The following is a 21,887-nucleotide window of genomic DNA, read 5'->3' as shown; positions in this document are numbered from 1 at the left end:
AAAATGCTGACAGGGCCGGCCGGAGGAGGAGATCGCGGCTGGCCCTGTCAATCAACACGACGAGCGGCGGTTTTTTGCGGCGGCTACCAGCAAGTAGACGCCCTACTTGCTGGTAGAGACCTGATTTGCATATTATAAAACTTCGTTTTTATAAGAAACGGCCGAATGAAAGTAACACCATTATATTCTCATATATCGCACTATAAGGAATGTAACTAGCCCAAAAAAAAAAATATGACTTTAGTGGGGTGACAGAAGTCCTTTAACTTTGATCTGGAATCCTTTGTGCCCTGGAAACAAAGGAACAGCCAAGTATAAAACCAGTTAGCTACTAGAGCTAGAACGCTTGTCAAATAGAAAAGTGGAGACTAGCATTCAAAACCCCCGCAGGGGACTCACAGTACTGGCGCTTGCAGAGGGGACGGGACCTCCTGACAGGGAGTAGGTGTCTCAGACATCGCGGGTGAACTGCAGGCAAGTGCTGAGAGAAGTCCCGCGAGCTTTTCAAATTCCGGCGTCTTACGTCATCAGACTGCGCCTCGTTCATGCGCCGCACTGTCCTCCATCCTCAGCGCTTCATGCGCCACACCTACTCCCCCCGCCGGTCACCTGTTAGAACAAGAGGACGTTGCATTCGCGCGCGTACCTCTCGGTGATTCCGGCACAGCTGACTGCTTCCCCCCAGAGGAAGGAGGTCTGCTGAATGAGAAGGACCGTAGGCCCCAGCATAAGCCGGAATGAGGGTCCTCGATGCTCCTGCTGCCTAGCCTAAGCCCCTGCCGAGGGAGGACAGCCGGAGATCCGGTAATAGAATGGGATCTTCTTTCCTTTCTTCCCTCCACAAGGAGGACTCTCTCCACGTGTTAACCCCTGTTAACACTGAGGGGATGGAGGGGTGGGGGGAATTTAAACTCTGTGTGTTCCTGCCCCTACAGAGGTCAAGGGTCAATCTAATTGTGGCCGTCGTAGTGGATGAGGTGGAAAATATGGTAATTTCCAAATCCATAGCACGTCTTTTATGTTACAAAATGTAGCAAATGTCAAATTAGGGGGAGATTTATCAAGACTGGTGTAAAGTAGAACTGGCAACCAAACAGATTCCACTTTTTTTTTTCCAAAAGAACTCTGAAAAATGAAAAGTGGAATCTGATTGGTTGCTATGGGCAACTAAGCCAGTTCTACTTTACACCAGTTTGATTAATGACCCCATTAGTTAAAAAACAAAACAAAACAAAAAACACAAGAGCAAAAGAAAATATAGTTTAGTATTCTTTGAAAAGTATAAAAAACATTATATATACACATTCACATATTTATAAAAAGTACAATCATAGCATCTGTGAACAAGTCATCCTCTTCTGATGCTTTAAAAGGTAGGACCTCTGTGAAAACTCTTTGCCGCAACCGTTGCATAAAAACGATCGGTTTACGTTGTGAACTACCTGATGCCGGACAACGTGCGACTGACTTGTGAAGCCTTTACCGCACTGGGGACAAATGTAAGGCCTCTCTCCTGTATGAGTCCTTTTGTGACAATTCAGGGTGGATGTTTGAGCAAAACATTTTCCACATTCAGTGCAAGCGTACGGCTTCTCTCCTGTGTGAGTCCTAAGATGTTTCACCAAGCATCCATGATAGGGGAAACTTTTCCCGCACTCTGGGCAAACATGCTGCTTCTCCTCAGCTTTAGAGTTTACAGGGTTGCTGAAATATGAGACATGTAACCCAGGCCTCGTTGTAAATGATGGACTGTCATGAGGATCAATGCTATGTGACATGCCTATCAGATCCTCATTATAATAGGCATTGCTTGAAGGATTCGATAGAAAGGATAAATCTCGTATAGACTGATCGCTAGATGAAATATCTATAAACGGATCCTCAAAAAATGAGAGGTCTTCAACGGGCCAGTTGTTCGGTGAAACATCTGTCTTAAATGGCACATCCTCGACAGCTTTACCATTGAATGAAGCATCGATAATGGGTCTCCCGTTAAATGGGAAACCGCTAGTTGGCCTTTTCTTAAATGGAACACCTCCAAGGAGCCCATCATCTCTAACATGCCCCTCAATCAACGGAATATCTACAAATTTCTGATCATTAAGAGGGTGATCTATAGCAAGACCATTGTAAAATGGACCATCTCCATAGGAGACATCTAATACAGGCCTGTCGTTAAGTGGGGCATCTCCATATTGTCCATTTCTCAGAGATGCATCTAGAAGAGGCCTTTCGGTAACCGATTTGTCATCAGATGGCTTATCAATATCAGGTTGTCCACCACTTGATACATCCATGATGGGGTCCTTACTTTTGGAATTTTTACACTTCAGTTGGGCTAGTTCAGCCAGCAGTTTATCCTTTGCATGAATTTTCAAATGTGTGTCAAAATGGAATTTTTTGACAAAGCATTTTTCGCATTCTGGACAGACGTAAGGTTTCTCGTCTTCATGGAGTCGTCTGTGACAATTAAGGCTGGAACTTTGAGCAAAACCTTTACCACAATCAGGACAGACATAAGGTTTTTCTCCTGTGTGCACCCTCATGTGCTTAATCAGGCAGCCGTTGTACAGAAAACGTTTCCCGCACTGGGGGCAGCCATGGGGTCTCTCCGATGTATGAGCTCTTATATGTCTCTCGCAGGCGGACTTTGAACTGAACAATTTTTCACACTCGGTACAGGAGTAGAACTCTTCTCCCGCGTGGAGCCGCAGGTGCATCTCGAAGTTTTCCTGCTTGATAAAACACTTGCCACATTGAGGACACTGGACGGGCTTGTCTCTTACATGTAGTAGCAGATGTCTATCAAGTCCTGACTTTGAATAAAGGAATTTACCACAATCGGGGCACGGCCACTGCGTATCCCCATTGTGAGTTTTCATATGGGTTTCCAGCGCTGACCGGGTGGTAAAACACTGGCGGCACTCCTGGCACACCTGGATCTTGTCTTCTATGTGAAGTAAAAGATGTCGCTCTAATGCAATTTTATCACTGAAGCGTGCACCACATTCAGGGCAGACCGGAGTTTTCGGCTCATGGACTTTCTGATGTTCAAAGAACTTGGAGACACTAGTAAATATTTGAGGACACAAGGGGCACAAGAGCTCCAAGTCTGTAATTTGCTCATCTTCAGGTTCTTCTTCGGCGCTGTCCTCTTCTTTACGTTCTTCAGTACAAGGAGATCCTGGAACTATAACGTCTTTGTATGATGCCAAGTTGCTTTCGACTCTTTTCACATACCACACATTTAACAAGTTATTTTTAGGTGAATTCTGACTTTTGATGGTAGGATGGTTTACAGGGCTAACAGCATCTTCTTTAATACGATCTAGAAAGGAAAGGAACAAGGCAAGACATGTCAATGTAAAACTGCACTCCAGCATCCTTTGTACTTTTCTCATTATTTTTTTTTAAATATATTTTCTTAATCCTCTGTCTAATTATGGTCAGCTCTATATCGATCAAATTCCTGGAAAGGTTGTGATTTTATACAAGAGTTAATCTGAATCACGAAGAGTAAGAACATGATGGAGGGACACAGTAGCAGTCTGAATGATGCTACAAGTACTGGATTTCAGACTATGGCCTCGTGACTGGAGATCACGAATACTCGAATATATGACGGATCTTCGCCCAAATATTTTTGAAATATCACAAATTCGAATATCGCCCCCGCCACTCATCACTGATGGACACGAGTATATTATGGGTCCATACAACCTCTGAATTATACAGAGGCATAATACCGCATCACAGGCTTCTGCAAGCCCCTACTATATAATATGATCTGTAAGGCTTTACATCACACATGTTCCACTGTAATGCTGGTATGGTTAGGAGCAAAATATGGCAGATGTGTCCATCCTTTAAAGGGTCACTGAGTTATCATACTACTTTTGAAATGTCATAAAGACATATCAAAAGGTTTTGTTTGGTGAGGATCTGAATGCTGAAACCCTCAGCGATCCCTAGAACAAGGATCGCTCTCCTTGCTGCAGGAGAGGATGCGAGATAGACTCAATAGAAAGCTTATAGGCCCGTCTTGATTATGTCCCCCGCTGTGAGGGGAGAAAGTGCGATATTGTGAGCACTTCTGTCTCCTCATCAGGGGCGTTGCTAGGTTAAAACATTCGGGGCCTGGGCCCCTGATGTTTTGCCCCAGGCCTCAAATGTCCTGACTGCCAGATAGATAGAACTGAATTGCCATCCTCAGGACAGCAATACAATTGAATCTACTGCACTGGAAGAGCTGAAGGACCTGTGATGACACGTGTCATGTGACCAGTAAAACAGGCAGTGGTTGAGAAGGCCCTGTGATGATGGCACCATCATGTGTCCAGAGCAGGAGAGGACGGCAGAGAAGAGGAGAAGAAGTCCTGGGGGAAGAAGCTGTGGTGATGTCTGTACATGAGGAAAGGTAAGTAAAGGGAGAGGCAGAGCAATGCTGGGAGTTGTGGTTGTTTAACTGGGACTGTATGTTAGGGCTGAAAAGAGTGATGTTATTTACATAGAACTGTATGTTGGAGGGGGCTGGGGGAGGGAGTAATGTTATTTACATGGGACTGTATGTTGGAGGGGGCTGGGGGAGGGAGTAACGTTATTTACATGGGACTGTATGTTGATGGCAGCTGTGGGAGAGAGTGATCTTATTTACATGGGACTGAATGTTGGAGGGGGCTTGAGCAGGGTGATGTTATTTACATGGACTGTATGTTGGAGGGGGCTTGGGCAGGGTGATGTTATTTACATGGACTGTATGTTGAAGGAGGCTGTGAGAAGGGATTATGTTATTTAGGGCGGGTTCACATCACCATTATGGATTCCATTTTTGTTTTCCGTCATAACAGAAAATAACGGAATCCATAAGATGGAAGTCAAAATGGAAGCCTTTAAGAGGCATTATGTTTTTGATCCGTTAGATTTTTGATTAATCTATGGGAATCATAACGGATCCATCTGGTTTCCGTTATGCAGAACGGAAAAAAAAAAGTCCTGTCAACCGTAGCCTGCTGCGCTTGTGTGAATTCGGGTGTTGTATTTTTTATTACAGAATAGCGGCTATGCTGTCCAAATAAAAAATAAAAAATCTCCTTTTCAGAAATGGTTCACAATTATAGCAGAGAGCAGTTTTGTGATGGCTGTCTGTATGATGGTTCACTTTCCTCCCTTACCATGATCAATACCATTTTGTGCCTTGGACTCCTTGGGCTGACAGTGAGAAGACTTAGGCGAATCACTGTGTGGTGTAGTCCGTTCATCAGCTGCAAAATGGAAGAAAAGCATAAGAAACATCCATTCTCTATCTAACACGTGCACACTAAAGGAGACTAGAACAGACAATAATTTGCACACAGGGATGCTTCAAATCAAACATTCTCAATGAAAACAGGTTTCACAGCAACTAGACGTGTCCAAACTTTCTGGCCTATTATTTATTCGTAGCCCCTTAAAAAAGCAAACCCATTAAACCAAGCACACTGCCTGGTAGGGTTGATCCTGGTGACCGAAATGATACCCGTCTTGTTACGGAGTTCTTCAATGCAGGGCCCTGGACCCTTGGAGCACCTCAGCATCTCCACGTTCCACCCTTAGCCACGCTCCGCTCCTCGACCGACATGGCCAGGCATCCTCTCTTTCCTCTTGCCTACTCCTGTAATCCCGCACAAGCGCCATTGCATCTTCAGTCGGCACATGTGCAGTACATCTCTGTTGGCTTTTCCTGATGTTGAGATGCTCACTGTGCATGTGCTGACTGAAGATACAACGTCACATACGTGGGATTACAGAGCCAGACAATACAAGAGGGAGGATGTCTGGTCCTACTAGTCAAGGGGAGGGATAGGCTAATGGTGGAAAGTAAAGGAGCTGAGGTGCTTCAAGGAACTAGGGCCCGCCCCTGGATGCAATAAAGTCCTAATTAGCATAAATAATAAACGGCTAATTTCTAACAGGAGAGGTATCATTCGATCGGCAGAATCAACCCTACCATTGGGCAGTATGTCTGGCTTAATATCGTTGATCCTTCTGAGAGGCACTATTTAAGTAGTGGATACAGTGCCTAAATCCACATGAAATCCACATCATGCATGCGAATGGGGTTTCAGCAACTCGATTTGCATGCATAAGGCTAGTTTCACACTAGCGGCAGGGGAGTCCGGCAGGCTGTTCCAGCGGATGAACAGCCTGTCGGATCCGAGCTGCCGCTAGTTCACGTGTGCCCCCTGGACTACCGCTCTGTCCCCATTGACTATAATGGGGGCAGGGCAGCCGGACTAAAACTATGACATGCAGTACTTTTAGTCCAGCTGCCTCTCGCCGTGCGCTGCCATGCTGCCGCCGGAACTCCGCTCCCGCCCCCATTATAGTCAATGGGAACAGAGCGGCAGTCCGGGGGACACGTGAACTAGCGGCAGGACGGATCAGACAGGCTGTTCACCATCCAGAACAGCCTGCCGGACTCCGCTGCCGCTAATGTGAAAGTACCCTAACTGTTCCAAGGTGGAAAAACAAAAAATCTGCCACAGAAATAAGTGGAATGTTACTTATTTTGGGTGGAGCACATTTTAACATAGTGAGCAGGCATTTTACAGACAGGTTTACAATTCTCTAATAGGTCGCCTGTCACAAGTTTTATACTGGCTGATGGATATGAAGGGCGAGGTCTATATGAACTTCCGTTATAACCGCTCTGATGTACAGTTGTAAAGGATTCGCTGCCATCTTGAGGCATATAGGAGTTACTGAACACTTGTCAACCCAAGCAAAGGGACAGAAATGTAAGTGCTACGTAAAAACATAATTTAGCGTGGACACTGACCCACATCTATTTCTTGGTCTTCATCATACTGATCTTCATATTTCAAACATGTTGGTTTTTGCCAGTGAGTCGTAGGAGTTGTTCTCGTCTCCACATAGGCACAGTCTATGAAAAAAGAAAAAAAAAAAAGAGTGTATAACAAGAGCTGAGGCTGTAAAAGTCAATAAAAATAGTCACACAACTCTCTATGTCCTATGTCGAAAGCAAGCTAGAGCTTTTGCCACCAAAGTATCTTATGATGCCCTGGCCTGAAGTCCCGTTGCACATGCTGACTCCACTAAAATGAATGAGTGTTACGGAAGGTGCCGATCGACTGCAGGCCATAACACGAAGACGTCATTAAGCCCTCAGAAAACTCTTTTACATAAATGTTGGTTTAAATATCTTGCAATACGATTACCCGATTAAAAAAAAATGAGTTAAAGTGGTTAAAAAAAACACCTATCTCATATGATATGATTGGATAGGGGGTAAGTGTCTGACTGGCAGGGGTTCAACTGCTGGGTGCATGCCAATCATGAGAACAGAGGCCCCCTGTCAGAGACAGCTGAGCACGTCACTCAGCTACCACCTGAAGTCCTACAGACTTGAATGGAGCAGCAGCAACAAGCAACATCCACCACTGCAGCTCCATGGTAATGGGAGAACACAGGGCCCTCATTCATCCCTTATCCCATATACTGTCCTATCCTGTGGATAGTACAGTGGCGAAACCAACCTCGCCACTGGGTTTTGGAGAGGGCTGTTTAAAAGCCTCTTGCCTCAGGATTATGGCCCATAGTAACTTTAAAGGAGAAGACAGACCGGCCGCACAGCTTAAATCTGTCTGTAGAATTGTATTTTATGTTATTATGCGTTCGGTTAAATTGTATGTTATGTGAGGGCACCCAGATAGCTAATATTGTTGTATTCGTGTATTCTGAGTGCCATTCACCTAATGATATGCACTCAGACTTGAGCTATCTGGGGATATGTTAAATGTCTGTGTTTGCTGTGGGGGTGTGCCATTGTGTGTTTAAATGGTGATGTCGGTCCTGTTGTCTCCACATGTGTATTGTTGATCTCCCTTTGTCCTGAGAGATAATTGGATTGCCTTCGGTTGTCTCTGGGACAGAGAGGAGGAAACCATGATGCATTGTGGGGATATGTTGTATCTGTTCTGTATTTGCAAAACTGTAATAAAAACCAGGCTGGGTGTGCCAGCACATCAGACCACTGCTTGACCCTCAAGACGGAGCCTTGTCTCGTTATTGGGGGGATTCCCTGTATGCTGTTGGAGACTGATTGCCAGGAGTGTAAGCTGACTGTACACTTTTCCTGTTCGTCTGCTGGCAGCTATTCGTGAGGTTCCAGTTTGGAGTGCTATTTTGTATCCAGTTCGGGAGGTTGGTGTTCTGCAGTAGCTGTGCCTGTCTCTCAGAAAGGGGCATATCGCCTAAACGGATTTTAACCCCTTGTCTGCTGAAACGGTCCGTTACATTGGTGGCAAGCAGCGGGATCGTTCCTACAGCCAGAAGGACAGCTACAGGAGACACCATTTCTGTGGATTCTACAATTTAAGGGCAACACATGTCTCAGTACAGCGACCCTAAAAGCACCAGGATGGAACCAGCAGTGGAGTACAGATACTCTGTGGAGGAATTTGACCGTATGATGTGGTTGCGGCTGAACTTCTTCAGACCCAATCCAGCTGAGAAATACGTGAAGTTCGTGAGGAGTCTAGTGTTCAAGACCCTACTATACCGGGCAGAAGGTGACGGTCAGCTGCCACGTTGGGTGGACCTCCATCGGAAGTTACAGTTGCGGGACAGTGGGAGCCCAGTCTCCATTCCCCAGCGGCAGTGTGAAGTGCAGGGAGGGGAGAGCAGCGGCCTCCCTCCCCAGCGGCAGGCTGAGTTACAGGGGGCAGAGGTAGTTGTTCCTGCCCCCCAGCAGCAGCATGATTTTTTGGGAATTGGGAGCCTAGTCTCCATTCCCCAGCGGCCGTGTGATGTACAGGGAATTGGGAGCCGAGTCTCCATTCCCCAGCGGCAGGCGGAGTTACAGGGGGCAGAGACAGTCGGTCCTGTCCCCCAGCAGCAGCAGGATTTGTTGGGAACTGGGAGCCTAGTCTCCATTCCCCAGCGGCAGCTTAACGCACCAGGGGGAGACAGTAAGCCCCACAACTGTGCAGATGGGACCGTGGTCTCTGCACTCACAGCACAGGGGGTAGGGACAGTCGGTCCTGTCCCCCAGCAACAGGGCTGTTTAGCCAAAGAGGAGACAGTCAGTCTCCCCCTCAAACAACCAGATCTCCAGCCATCTCCGCAGGGATACCAGGAGGAGGAGGTAAGCGAGCCCTCCCCTTCCCAGCTACTTCCCAACCGAGTTCTGGGGGCAGGGGATGAGCCTGCAATACCCACTGATCCCTTCCCAGCGGAAGAGCTGGCATCAGGGCAGAGAGCCGCTAGCCTCTGCTCCACCAACCCCCTTGTTACAGGACTGGCTTGTACCCCCCTCACCCCAGCGGAAGAGCTGGCATCTGGGCAGAGCACAGTCGGCCTCTGCCCACCAAGTACCTACAGCTCCAAGCTGGAGAACCACAAAGCAAGGAGTAGCAGATGCCCACTCAACAGCTGGGGACCTACAGAACAGAGCCAGGCCCCAAAATTCAACAGGTCCAGTATTGGGTTGTGGGTGGGCTGCCAGACTAACTCAGGTACCGACCGGCGTGAGGTCAGGTCAGGTATCTGGTTAGTCTTCCCTGGGGGGGGGGGGGGGGAGATGTGTATTGTATTTTATGTTATTATGTTATTATGCGTTTGGTTAAATTGTATGTTATGTGAGGGTACCCAGATAGCTAATATTGTTGTATTCGTGTATTCTGAGTGCCATTCACCTAATGATATGCACTCAGACTTGAGCTATCTGGGGATATGTTAAATGTCTGTGTTTGCTGTGGGGGTGTGCCATTGTGTGTTTAAATGGTGATGTCGGTCCTGTTGTCTCCACATGTGTATTGTTGATCTCCCTTTGTCCTGAGAGATAATTGGATTGCCTTCGGTTGTCTCTGGGACAGAGAGGAGGAAACCATGATGCATTGTGGGGATGTGTTGTATCTGTTCTGTATTTGCAAAACTGTAATAAAAACCAGGCTGGGTGTGCCAGCACATCAGACCACTGCTTGACCCTCAAGACGGAGCCTTGTCTCGTTATTGGGGGGATTCCCTGTATGCTGTTGGAGACTGATTGCCAGGAGTGTAAGCTGACTGTACGCTTTTCCTGTTCATCTGCTGGCAGCTATTCGTGAGGTTCCAGTTTGGAGTGCTATTTTGTATCCAGTTCGGGAGGTTGGTGTTCTGCAGTAGCTGTGCCTGTCTCTCAGAAAGGGGCATATCGCCTAAACGGATTTTAACCCCTTGTCTGCTGAAACGGTCCGTTACAAGTACATTTCGTGGATAACCTTTAATTGTATGGAGCAGAAGCAGATGAGACCTGGGGTCATCTAAATCCAGAAAAACAATGCAGAGAGGAAAGATCAACTTGTCAGGTTTCCCTGCACATTCCGTGTCCTACAAGGGAGTGTGGGCTCTGCCAACAAATATGGACTCTTGTCCTAGCAAATGTTCATACCAACACACTGTACGTCAGTGATTATAGTCATCGAGACACTTCTATACTAACCAGACAAGCTGTCTTCATCACCATCCTCCTCCTCATTATCATCCTCCTCCTCCAGATCTGCCTCTCTTCTTGCTTGTACTTGTTCTGCTGATGTCTCATCCTCAGAGTCCACATATACACAGTCTGTAGAAACCACACGACATCTCTCAGATCATTACACTGCAGTACATTGTACGATAGGCGATTATGTGATGATCTGTTCATATAAAGCAGGCAGACGTCATCAGATCAACTCACAGCTAATGGGAAGAAACTCCGTCTACCCGAGTCTACTGGTTCATCAGAAATGAGCAACGTGTTTAAATGTAATTACCAGAGACAACCCTTTTCGAAAATGTGGCTGCTGGAGCCATCAGATGATTACCTCAGGTTCTCCTCCTTTAACACAGCTTATGCCAGGCATATACACAGGATTGTATGGCGGCCATTCAGATGAAAAAATCATCCATTAAGGGCAGCTTGGGGGCGATTTATGACAACTGGTGTAAAGGAAAACGGACGTAGGCTAGTTTCAGGTGTCCGGCCTGCTGAAGCTCTCTGGATCCGGCATAGCCAGATCTTACTGCAATGCCAGCTGGACCCATTAACTATAATGGGACTCTGCATCTACCCGGAAAATATACCTGGATTTGGCTGGACAAAAACCATTGTATGCAGCTGTTTATGTCCGACCAAATCCTCGCCTATTTGCCAAGTAGGAGCTGGATCTCATTATAAAATTTTTAGAGTTGAAGTTGGCCATTTAGACTCCGACATTTTATGAAAAGTTACCCTCCCTTTACGCTGCCGTACTATTCATAACAGCCACTACCCGGTATATAGAGCAGGTAGTGGTTCCTCCACTCGGACCTGGTTTTATTCTTACCTGAAGCATTCTCATCCTCGGACAGGGCAGTGTCCTTCACACTTGGCTTTGCACATGGTCCAGGCAATGACAACACTTCAGGGCTCATATAGACACAGTCTGTATACAAACACATAAAAAATTAGTAGTAGTAAGCTGCAAAATGCACAAATAATAGACTGTCGTATCGCTAACCCGAGAGGCTGTCATCTTCTATCTCTCCGGGATCGCTAGTGTAAGATTCCTTTTCCTCTTCTATCTCAGAGTCAGAATCGATTTCCAGGTAGATGCAGTCTGTAATACACAAGAGAAATACACCGCTAGTAGTTTTTACGCCAGGTGCACAGACTGCTGTAGATGCGCCTAATTTATGACGAGGCGCACACCTTGTCGTACATAAGCCAAATCTTACGACAGAGTAGGGGGGAAACTAAGATGGACAAAAAAGCTGGTCTTAGTAAATGACCCCCCTGTGTCAATAGGCGCCGGATCTGTTTTTTTCAGTAAACCAAAATAAAAAAAACGGATCAGGCACAACTGACTTATATTGCGTTTGTTGCATTTTGCAAACTGGACACAAAACGCAATTGAACTGAACTGATTCATACTGATTAGTGTTGAGCATATTTCTGTTTTCAAGTTCGGAGTACAAGGGTCGGGATATCTATTTCTGGATTCCGCTACCACGGACCAAAACTTATAGTCTGCGGTAGCGGAATCCATTACAGAATTCTTAGATAACCCGAACCTTGTACGCCGAACTTGAAAACAGAAATTTGCTTATCCCCAATACTGATCAGTTTTGTCCCCACTCACAATAAATGGGGACAAAACTGATCCGTTTCATTCAGGTTTTGAGATCCTCTGATGGAAAAAAAACCTGATGTGAAAATAGCCGAAAGTAAATGATATAGAGCATTTTACAGATACTAACCTGATTCGTCATCATCATTCAATACTTCTGGAAGCTGAGCTAGAATGTCAGGCTTTATAATGAAGTAAGCTGGAGATATAAAGAATGATATCAATAATTCACAGCAAAAATATTTCATACCAAACACGACGGTGGACTTTTATGGTGCCTAAGAGAGATAGACCATAAAAAGTTAATGGGGAAGACACACTAAGACTGGCGCAGTCTTATTCTAAAGTCTGTTGGCGCAACATGCACCAAGTTTCTTAAGAGGCATCTTCTGGCAGAAATTCAAATCTATGCATGGTAGTGAATCTGACCCCCCACCGTTCTGAAAAGGTCCCCGAGTCCTCTCCTTGAAGAGATCGGTAGTGCACATGTTGGTCCACAGCTCCACTCACTTCCATGGGACGGACAGACCACACTACAGTTTATTCTCGGGATCGCTGGGAGTCCCATGCATTGCACCCTCTGCAATCTGACATTTATTACCTATCCTGTGGATAGGTGATAAATAGTTTTTGTGGATCAAACCCTTGAAAATCAAAACTTTTCACAAATGGCCCTCAAAAACGTTCTGTAGACTTACCTATGGGAATCTCTCCATCATACAGTCCCCGATCCTTCACACAAGGCTCCTTTCCTCGTTCAATCTTGGATATTAATTCTGGCTTCAAGTAAAAACTATCTAAAATCATGAAGATTTAGATGAGTAAGGGCACACGTTCACATATTCTATCAAACAAGGTCTCCAAACCAATAGCTTATTTTTTGTGTTATAGGCAAACATTAAAGGGCGCCTGTCAGCAGTTTTGTACCTATAACACCGGCTGACCTGTTACATGTGCACTTGGCAGCTGAAGACATCTGTGTTGGTCCCATGTTCATATGTGCCCGCATTGCTGAGAAAAATGATTTTTGTAATATATGCAAATGAACCTCTAGGAGCAACGGAGGCGTTACCGTTACTCCCAGAGGCTCAGCTCTCTCTGCAACTGCTGCGCCCTCTGCACTTTGATTGACAGTGCCAAGCAGTGAAAATGTCATGATACCTGCCCAACCCTGTCAATTGAAGTGCAGAGGGCACAGCAGTTGCAGAGAGAGCAGAGCCTCTAGGTGTAACGGCAACGCCCCTGGTGCTCTGAGAGGCTCATTTGCATATATTAAAATCTTATTTTTCTCAGCAATGTGGGCACATATGAACATGGTACCAACACAGATGCCAACAACATCTGAGACAATGGAGGCATATCGCTAGGATATGCCCCCATTGTCTGATAGGTGTGGGTCCCCTCTCTGACCCGCACCTATCTTGTAAACGCAGCAGGCATGCACGGCTGCCGTCCATTCATTTCTATGGGGCCACCAAAAATAGCCGAGCGCTGGCGGGCAAATAGGAACGCTTGGTGGTGGCTGGACCCGCCACCACTTTGCTGGCTTCATTTTCAGCTGCGTTTACGAGATAGGTGTGGGCCTCAGAGGTGGGACCCGCACCTATCAGACAATGGGGGCATATCCTAGCGATATGCCCCCATTGTCATAGATGGGAATAGCCCTTTAAAGTTGTGCAAGAGCCATTGTAATAGTGAAGTTTTGTCTTATTGTGGAGTCATAGTCTTAAACGTATATCCTGATTTTAGTAAAAGGTGAAAGATTTACACGTTCTGATGAGAAAACATTTACAAGGATAGGTGCATTACTGTGGTGGGTGCAATCAACAAATTCTGACTAAACCCTCATTCTGATGTTAAAATTAGACTTTAGCCAATATATCCTTGTATTAAGGACATACCGGAGCCCGCGCACCCCGTCAAGGTCTCTCAAGTGGCACGGGACCTAACGCATATGGGGTTGAGCATTTCCTGCCTCTTAAGACCACGTTATCTTGTTATGTAGTTTTTAAATGTATGCTTGGAGGTGTATAAACTCCAAATTTGAATGTGCCTTGATTTTCATCCATAGGCAACATTTAGGTGCTCCTATGAGGCCTGCGTCAGATTAGTCAGCCAAGGGTGGAACTCACAGCCTCCTCCACCCTCCCATTGCGTGTGTGGTTTCACACTGGAGGCAGCTGTTTGCTGTGAGTCGGACCTTACACTTCTGAAATTCGTCCACTGGCCCCTGGTACTACCCATACGGCACAGGTAGGTTAGCGTTAGGTCCTGTGCCACTTGAGATACCTTGACGGGGTGCGCGGGCTCCGGTATGTATTGGCTAAAGTCTCATTTTAACATCAGAGTGAGGGTTTAGTTAGATTTTGTTGATTGCATCCACCACAGTAGTGCACCTATCCTTGTAGCATCCTCCATTGTAAGCATTTTTTGCTGGGGATCGCCATTAGCAACGGACCACACGTGCAGGATTTTCTCCCCCGGGTATAGATGCACAACTGCATATGGGGTTGAGCATTTCCTGCCTCTAAAGACCACGTTATCATGTTATGTAGTTCTGATGAGAAACCAGAGTACAGGGAGTGCAGAATTATTAGGCAAATGAGTATTTTGACCATATCATCCTCTTTATGCATGTTGTCTTACTCCAAGCTGTATAGGCTCGAAAGCCTACTACCAATTAAGCATATTAGGTGATGTGCATCTCTGTAATGAGAAGGGGTGTGGTCTAATGACATCAACACCCTATATCAGGTGTGCATAATTATTAGGCAACTTCCTTTCCTTTGGCAAAATGGGTCAAAAGAAGGACTTGACAGGCTCAGAAAAGTCAAAAATAGTGAGATATCTTGCAGAGAGATGCAGCACTCTTAAAATTGCAAAGCTTCTGAAGCGTGATCATCGAACAATCAAGCGTTTCATTCAAAATAGTCAACAGGGTCGCAAGAAGCGTGTGGAAAAACCAAGGCGCAAAATAACTGCCCATGAACTGAGAAAAGTCAAGCGTGCAGCTGCCAAGATGCCACTTGCCACCAGTTTGGCCATATTTCAGAGCTGCAACATCACTGGAGTGCCCAAAAGCACAAGGTGTGCAATACTCAGAGACATGGCCAAGGTAAGAAAGGCTGAAAGACGACCACCACTGAACAAGACACACAAGCTCAAACGTCAAGACTGGGCCAAGAAATATCTCAAGACTGATTTTTCTAAGGTTTTATGGACTGATGAAATGAGAGTGAGTCTTGATGGGCCAGATGGATGGGCCCGTGGCTGGATTGGTAAAGGGCAGAGAGCTCCAGTCCGACTCAGACGCCAGCAAGGTGGAGGTGGAGTACTGGTTTGGGCTGGTATCATCAAAGATGATCTTGTGGGGCCTTTCCGGGTTGAGGATGGAGTCAAGCTCAACTCCCAGTCCTACTGCCAGTTTCTGGAAGACACCTTCTTCAATCAGTGGTACAGGAAGAAGTCTGCATCCTTCAAGAAAAACATGATTTTCATGCAGGACAATGCTCCATCACACGCGTCCAAGTACTCCACAGCGTGGCTGGCAAGAAAGGGTATAAAAGAAGAAAATCTAATGACATGGCCTCCTTGTTCACCTGATCTGAACCCCATTGAGAACCTGTGGTCCATCATCAAATGTGAGATTTACAAGGAGGGAAAACAGTCCACCTCTCTGAACAGTGTCTGGGAGGCTGTGGTTGCTGCTGCACGCAATGTTGATGGTGAACAGATCAAAACACTGACAGAATCCATGGATGGCAGGCTTTTGAGTGTCCTTGCAAAGAAAGGTGGCTATATTGGTCACTGATTTGTTTTTGTTTTGTTTTTGAATGTCAGAAATGTATATTTGTGAATGTTGAGATGTTATATTGGTTTCACTGGTAAAAATAAATAATTGAAATGGGTATATATTTGTTTTTTGTTAAGTTGCCTAATAATTATGCACAGTAATAGTCACCTGCACACACAGATATCCCCCTAAAATAGCTAAAACTAAAAACAAACTAAAAACTACTTCCAAAAATATTCAGCTTTGATATTAATGAGTTTTTTGGGTTCATTGAGAACATGGTTGTTGTTCAATAATAAAATTAATCCTCAAAAATACAACTTGCCTAATAATTCTGCACTCACTGTATATCCTGACTTTTTCTGTGACACTTCTATAGGTGAATGGAGACAGCAGCACCCATACGTGACTACCTCTCCATCCATTCTCTATGTGAATGTGGTGAAATCGGGGTCGTGGGATCCCTGGAACTTGTGGTCTTAGGTTTGTCCACGTGGTGTCACCGATGCAGCGTAGTAAACAGTGACCAGAGGAGGGGGCACCAAAGCAACAGGTAAGTGATGCTTCTATTATTATTTCATGTCCCCCTCTGGTCTGGTTCTTCTTGATACTGGACATACGGTTTCCTTACCTAGGGAACACAGATCCTTGTAATTCTCCATCATCACTTCTCTGTAAAGTCTCTTCTGCTCCTCTCCCAGGTAACACCATTCCTCTTCAGAAAAATAGACCGCAATATCCTGAAAATCATTAATGCCTACATCCTGCGGACAGAGAAGACGGCTCTGAATAATGTATCCTCATTCCTCACCTGTAATAACATGTTTTTCCTACATAGAGATGAGGAAGACTTTGCCAGTGTGAGAATTTCCTATTACTGAGCCGTCTGTAAGACAATGAAGGCTCAGAATACAGACATCCACATACCCTAACTTATTTGTTACAATTTCCAGATTGAGTCGAATTAATGTTTGTTTTTCAACCAGTTTTTTTTGGGGGGAAAAAGACCCGAATGTGATTCAGCTGTTACATGACTCTATGGCTAGAGACACAGGTAAGACTGGTCCAGGCCTGCTAATACCAGTGCTCCATCGAGCCAAATACCGGGGAATAGGAGGCACGGACAGAACAGACTGAACTACTCACCATCACTCAGCACAGGCCCTGCTGTGCCGTAAACGCCAATGCTACGGTTCTCTGCAAAACAGAAGATGACTATTGTGAGACTACTACTAGGAGGATGGGTCTATAAGTGTATCTATATACTGTAAGTAAGGGGTAGGTCTATAAGTGTATCTATACACTGTAAGTAAGGGGTAGGTCTATAAGTGTATCTATATACTGTAGGTAAGGGGTAGGTCTATAAGTATATCTATATACTGTAAGTAAGGGGTAGGTCTACAAGTGTATCTATATACTGTAAGTAAGGGGTAGGTCTATAAGTGTATCTATATACTGTAAGTAAGGGGTAGGTCTATAAGTATATCTATATACTGTAAGTAAGGGGTAGGTCTATAAGTGTATCTATATACTGTAAGTAAGAGGTAGGTCTATAAGTATATCTATATACTGTAAGTAAGGGGTAGGTCTATAAGGAATAAGGTATCTGTTCCCTTCCTCTCGCCGTGAGCTTCATGAAAAAATTCTGAGTCTGACCTTGAAATATAAAGTGTGGGCATGTTTTTTTTGCCTTATAAAATCCTCTGGATAGGTCATCAATATCAGATCGGTGGGGGTCTGACATCCCATACCCAACACAATCAGCTGTTTTCATCATCCGCCGGCACGGAGCCAAAACCAAAATGCTCCGTCCACCCGGAGGGAGTCTTCTGCTTCTGACTCTGTCCACTGTTTTGTTTCATGTCACAGCCGACTGTTGGGGGCGGCAGGTGTCAGACCCCGCACCATTCTGATACTGAAGACCTGTCCTGACTTTAGTTCATCACTTGTCCAAAGAATAGAGAACCCCTGCCATATTTATATATTCCCAGAGGACCCCTTTAAATGTGATCTTTTGCAACCATTTTTGCCCTGGATTTAAAGGGGCACTTCCTTCAGAAAGGGATCAGTGATGGCCAGTTTGCATCGTTTGCCCACGAACACATGCGGGCTGCCATCTTTTCTCATAAGTCCAGCGAGGCACAGGTAAGCCCTTACCTGTGCACGAGCCGGTCTGAAACAAATGCGGTCAGCGGGAGAAGGCAGTTCCCAGAACAGTCACCAGGGGCCTTCATCGGGCTGTTCTCGGAACTGCCTGCTCCCGGTGACCGCACTTGTTTTCAGACCGGTTCGAGCACAGAAACAGGTAAGGGCTTACCTGTGCCTCGCCGGACTTGTGAGAAAAGATGGCAGCCCGCATGTGTTCGCGGGCGAACAAGCCATACCTTTAAAGTTCAATGGGGCACATCTACTAAAGTGTCTGCACCCGTTTATGACAGTCTTATTTTTTACCAACTGATTTTGTGCCCGTTTTGGAGGCATTTGCGCCTATTTTGAGTTTTAAGGCTAATTCTGACGTTTTCAAACGTTTCCAATCTATTTATGTAGGTGCACCTTATTTTGCCCTTGATTTAGTCGTAAAAACTGTAGTACTTTTTTACCTCTGTTTTCAGTGGTGAGTTGCGCCACGTTTTGCCTATTTTCATTGAGACTTGTGCCTAATTTCAGCTCACTTGCGCCAACATTTTCATGTACATACTAATTAGACCTGTGACTATAAAGCTGTCTTATAAGAAAATGACCACTAGAGAAACAAAAAAAGAAAAACCCGATTTAGGGCTCATGCACACAACCGTATGTATTTTGCAGTCCGCTAAAAATATGTACATCTGTGTGCATTCCATATTTTGCAGAACGGAACAGCTGGCGCTTCATAGAACAGTACTATCCTTGTCCGTAATGCGGACAGTAATAGGACATGTTTTTTGCGGAACGGAAATACGGACATACGGAAATGGAATGCACATGGGGTAACTTCCTTTTTTTTGTGGACCCATTTTTCGCAAAAAAAAAACGGAACGGACACGGAAAGAAAATACGTTTGTGTGCATGAGCTCTTATTAAGGGATAATAAATGAGATGTAAATTAAAGACAGGTGTTGCCAATACGTCTTTTTTTTTACTACTAAAATGTAGCAGTTTTTCTATTTTATTTCGACACTGCTTTACAACTGAAAATTAATTACAAAATGTTCTCTACAAATTGTCCTTCTGTAGCAGTCAGCAGAGCGATAAAACCCCTATATAGATGGGTAACCTATTGTCAGTTTACTACTGCTGTGTGGAAAAGAAGTTATCTGCGGAGATGAGCAGGAAGGAAGCGCTTCTTCCCGACAGCTGCCTGCTCATCAGTAGAGATAAAGTGTTGCATTTTCCTGCAGCGATCACCTCCACAGTATGGGGATGGCTACTGCCTCATACAGATTGGTTTTGGGCAGCAGATCGCTGTTTAGACATCAGTCTGCTGCCCAGAAGCGATGATTGAGGCGTCCGCTCAAAAGATCATTCCACCTGATGAACGGACATTTTCATTGGGTGACCGGTGGAACCTTTACATGGGCAGATCATCGGGAATGAATGTTCGTAGGAATGTTCCCGATAATCTGCCTGTCAATTAAGCAGTCTAAATGCGGCTTTAGTGTAATAGTAGATTGGTAGAATTGGGATGACAGTCTTAAGGCTCTTGAAGACGAACTTTGTCGCTTCCCGTCGGGTGTGCCGTGTATAGGTTTCCCACCCCTTTCTTACATTAGTAAATATAAATCACAGTAAAATTCTGTTTCTTTGAGTTTGTCTTTTATTACTCAGTTTTCTTGGTACATATAGTTGAACGGCAGTGTGTGAATGTTTTCGGCTCACAGGCCTTCATCAGACACTGTGCCGCCGTTGGGATGTAGGGGTCAAAAGTTCCTATGTAAGGATGCAACACCTATCAAGGCACTATTCAGTGAATAGTGCCCTGATATTTAGGTGTTGCATCCTTACATCAGAACTTTTGACCCCTACATCCCAACTGCGGCACAGTGTCTGATGAAGGCCTGTGAGCCGAAAACATTCACACACTGCCGTTCAACTATATGTATGAGTAATAAAAAACAAACTCAAAGTCTTAAGGCTCTGTCGTTCTCTTAAGTAGACCTAGAAAAAGTTGGCGACAGAAGAGCACTGCATTGATGAGTGTGATGTGCGAAGATGCAATTGAGTCACTACAGGGGGACCCTCTCTGGTCGGAGTGATGATCTGGCTGAGAAGGTTAAGGGCTCTTTCACACGAGCGGATCCCGTGCATGGAATCCAATGCGTGAAAGAGAGCCAAGCCCCGATGATCAGCTGTCACCCGCGATGCTAGGGAGGTTCATCCCCGTCACCGGATGTTTTCATCTGTTTACAGGGAGAAGCAGCGCCGATGCGGGGACCAGGAGCGGCGCCAGGGAGTGGGGTTAGTATATTACCTGTGAGGGGCAGTTTGAGAAATTAGGTCATCATTAACATTTCCCAGGAAACCCCTTTAAGCGAGTGAGTTCCAAAAATGATGCGGGACGTTTACTAATGCTTTTATGTCACTACTGTGGTGTAAAAAAAAAAAAAAAAACGCAAATGATGGTGCGCACCATATTTGCTCCATAATCTGTGACTTTTTAAGATTCTCGTAACTTTTCTGAAGTGGCAAGAAAAGGGGCAGAGTCTAGTAGGACGGACGGGGCTTAGAACAGCCCACCGGATTTGGCTACTTTCACACTGGCGTTTTGGCTTTTCGTTTGTGAGATCCGTTCAGGGCTCTCACATGCGGTCCAAAACGGATCAGTTTAGCACTAATTGACTTTCAATGGTGTTCAAGACGGATCCGTTTTGGCTATGTTAAAGATAATACAAACGGATCCGTTCTGAACGGATGCAGACGGTTGTATTATCTGAACGGATCCGCCTACAACGCGAGTGTGAAAGTAGCCTTTAGGGTCCATTCACACGTCCGTTGTTTCTTTCCTGATCTGTTCCGTTTTTTGCGGAACAGATCTGAACCAGATCTGTACCCATTCATTTTCAATGGGTCCTGAAAAAAAAATCTGACATTGAGCTGTCCGATTTTTTTCAGGACCCATTGAAAATGAATGGGTACATAACTGGTCCAGATCTGTTCCGCAAAAAACTGAACAGATCAGGAAAGAAACAACGGATGCGTGAATGGACCCTTACTGTAACTTACGCCAGACAATGGTGTAAATTATGGGTCAGGTCTACGCCAGCTCCTGGATGGCACGTTTCTGGTGACAGGAGCCGGACCCCCACCAAGCACACGATGATGACAGGCCATCAATATTAAGATCTTGGACAATCCCATTAAAAGCCAGAATTGTGGAGGGCAGGGTGGGATAACTCCCCCCATAGCTCTGCGCTGGAGCTGCATACACTTAAAAGTAGAATCATTTGATTCGAGACTATTTACTAAATAATTTCAGTCTTCCTTTTAATGCACTGGAACCATAAAACAGATGAGCTGAAAAGGAGGGCCGAGGGGGGGGGGGGTGTCTGCAGCTTTTGGAGTACTACAACTCCCATCATACAGCGGTCTCCCTTGAAGAGAAGCAGCATGAAATGGAGATGAGGCAAGATTTAGTCACTGCATGCATTCAAAATCAAGCAATATTTGTGTGATGTAAGCAGAAGAACTACAAGCCCCAGCATGACAGCTGCACACTCTCGGCTCTGCTGTGTCTCACGCAGTCGGCGACACTGGGGAGGTTAGCAGGCGTGCAGCACGCAGGAGCCGCCATTCGCGCAGGTGTCACATGACGTGGCCGGCTACACTGTAAGCGGCGCGCACATAAATACACAATAATACCAGAAATCAGGCCGTACCTTTCTGCTGCCACCAGTCAGAACGTCACGTGACTCCGGGGCCTCCCGGTTGGCTCACTGACGTGTGACGACAGCGTTGCCGCTAAGATGTTTGGGAAACGTAGTTGAGTT

At 45.5% G+C, this 21,887-nt stretch overlaps 1 protein-coding gene across 2 annotated transcripts; it reads right to left on the bottom strand.

Annotated features, from left to right (window-relative positions):
• Positions 1 to 1,276: 1,276 nt before the first annotated feature.
• LOC122946765 (zinc finger protein 28-like) lies at positions 1,277 to 21,867 on the bottom strand. 2 transcript variants are annotated; one of them, XM_044306565.1, is made up of 12 exons: positions 21,777 to 21,796; positions 18,522 to 18,664; positions 17,068 to 17,118; positions 16,553 to 16,685; positions 12,827 to 12,925; positions 12,259 to 12,327; positions 11,520 to 11,618; positions 11,346 to 11,444; positions 10,481 to 10,603; positions 6,818 to 6,922; positions 5,172 to 5,261; positions 1,277 to 3,328 (listed from the first exon to the last, which is right to left on the bottom strand). In XM_044306565.1, the coding sequence occupies exons 3-12, from the start codon at positions 17,068 to 17,070 to the stop codon at positions 1,329 to 1,331; spliced, it is 2,820 nt and encodes a 939-aa protein (XP_044162500.1). In that variant the 5' UTR covers positions 17,071 to 17,118; positions 18,522 to 18,664; positions 21,777 to 21,796; the 3' UTR covers positions 1,277 to 1,328. The 2 variants fall into 2 exon arrangements, with proteins under 2 accessions (XP_044162500.1, XP_044162499.1); XM_044306564.1 differs by lacking the exon at positions 18,522 to 18,664 and having other exon boundaries at positions 21,777 to 21,867.
• Positions 21,868 to 21,887: the final 20 nt, after the last annotated feature.

This window comes from Bufo gargarizans, chromosome 9, assembly GCF_014858855.1.
Source record: "Bufo gargarizans isolate SCDJY-AF-19 chromosome 9, ASM1485885v1, whole genome shotgun sequence".
Taxonomy (NCBI): Eukaryota; Metazoa; Chordata; class Amphibia; order Anura; family Bufonidae; genus Bufo; species Bufo gargarizans.
This window is presented reverse-complemented; position numbering and strand designations above follow the sequence as displayed.

Excerpts from the sequence above, each read along its gene's own strand:
- LOC122946765 (XM_044306564.1), bottom strand. Across the intron at positions 12,926-16,552 it reads CAAGGATCTGTGTTCCCTAG|ATAGTTTTTACTTGAAGCCA; the intron begins GTAAGGAAACCG and ends TCATGATTTTAG. Across the intron at positions 6,923-10,480 it reads TGATGAAGACAGCTTGTCTG|ACTGTGCCTATGTGGAGACG; the intron begins GTTAGTATAGAA and ends CTTTTTTCATAG.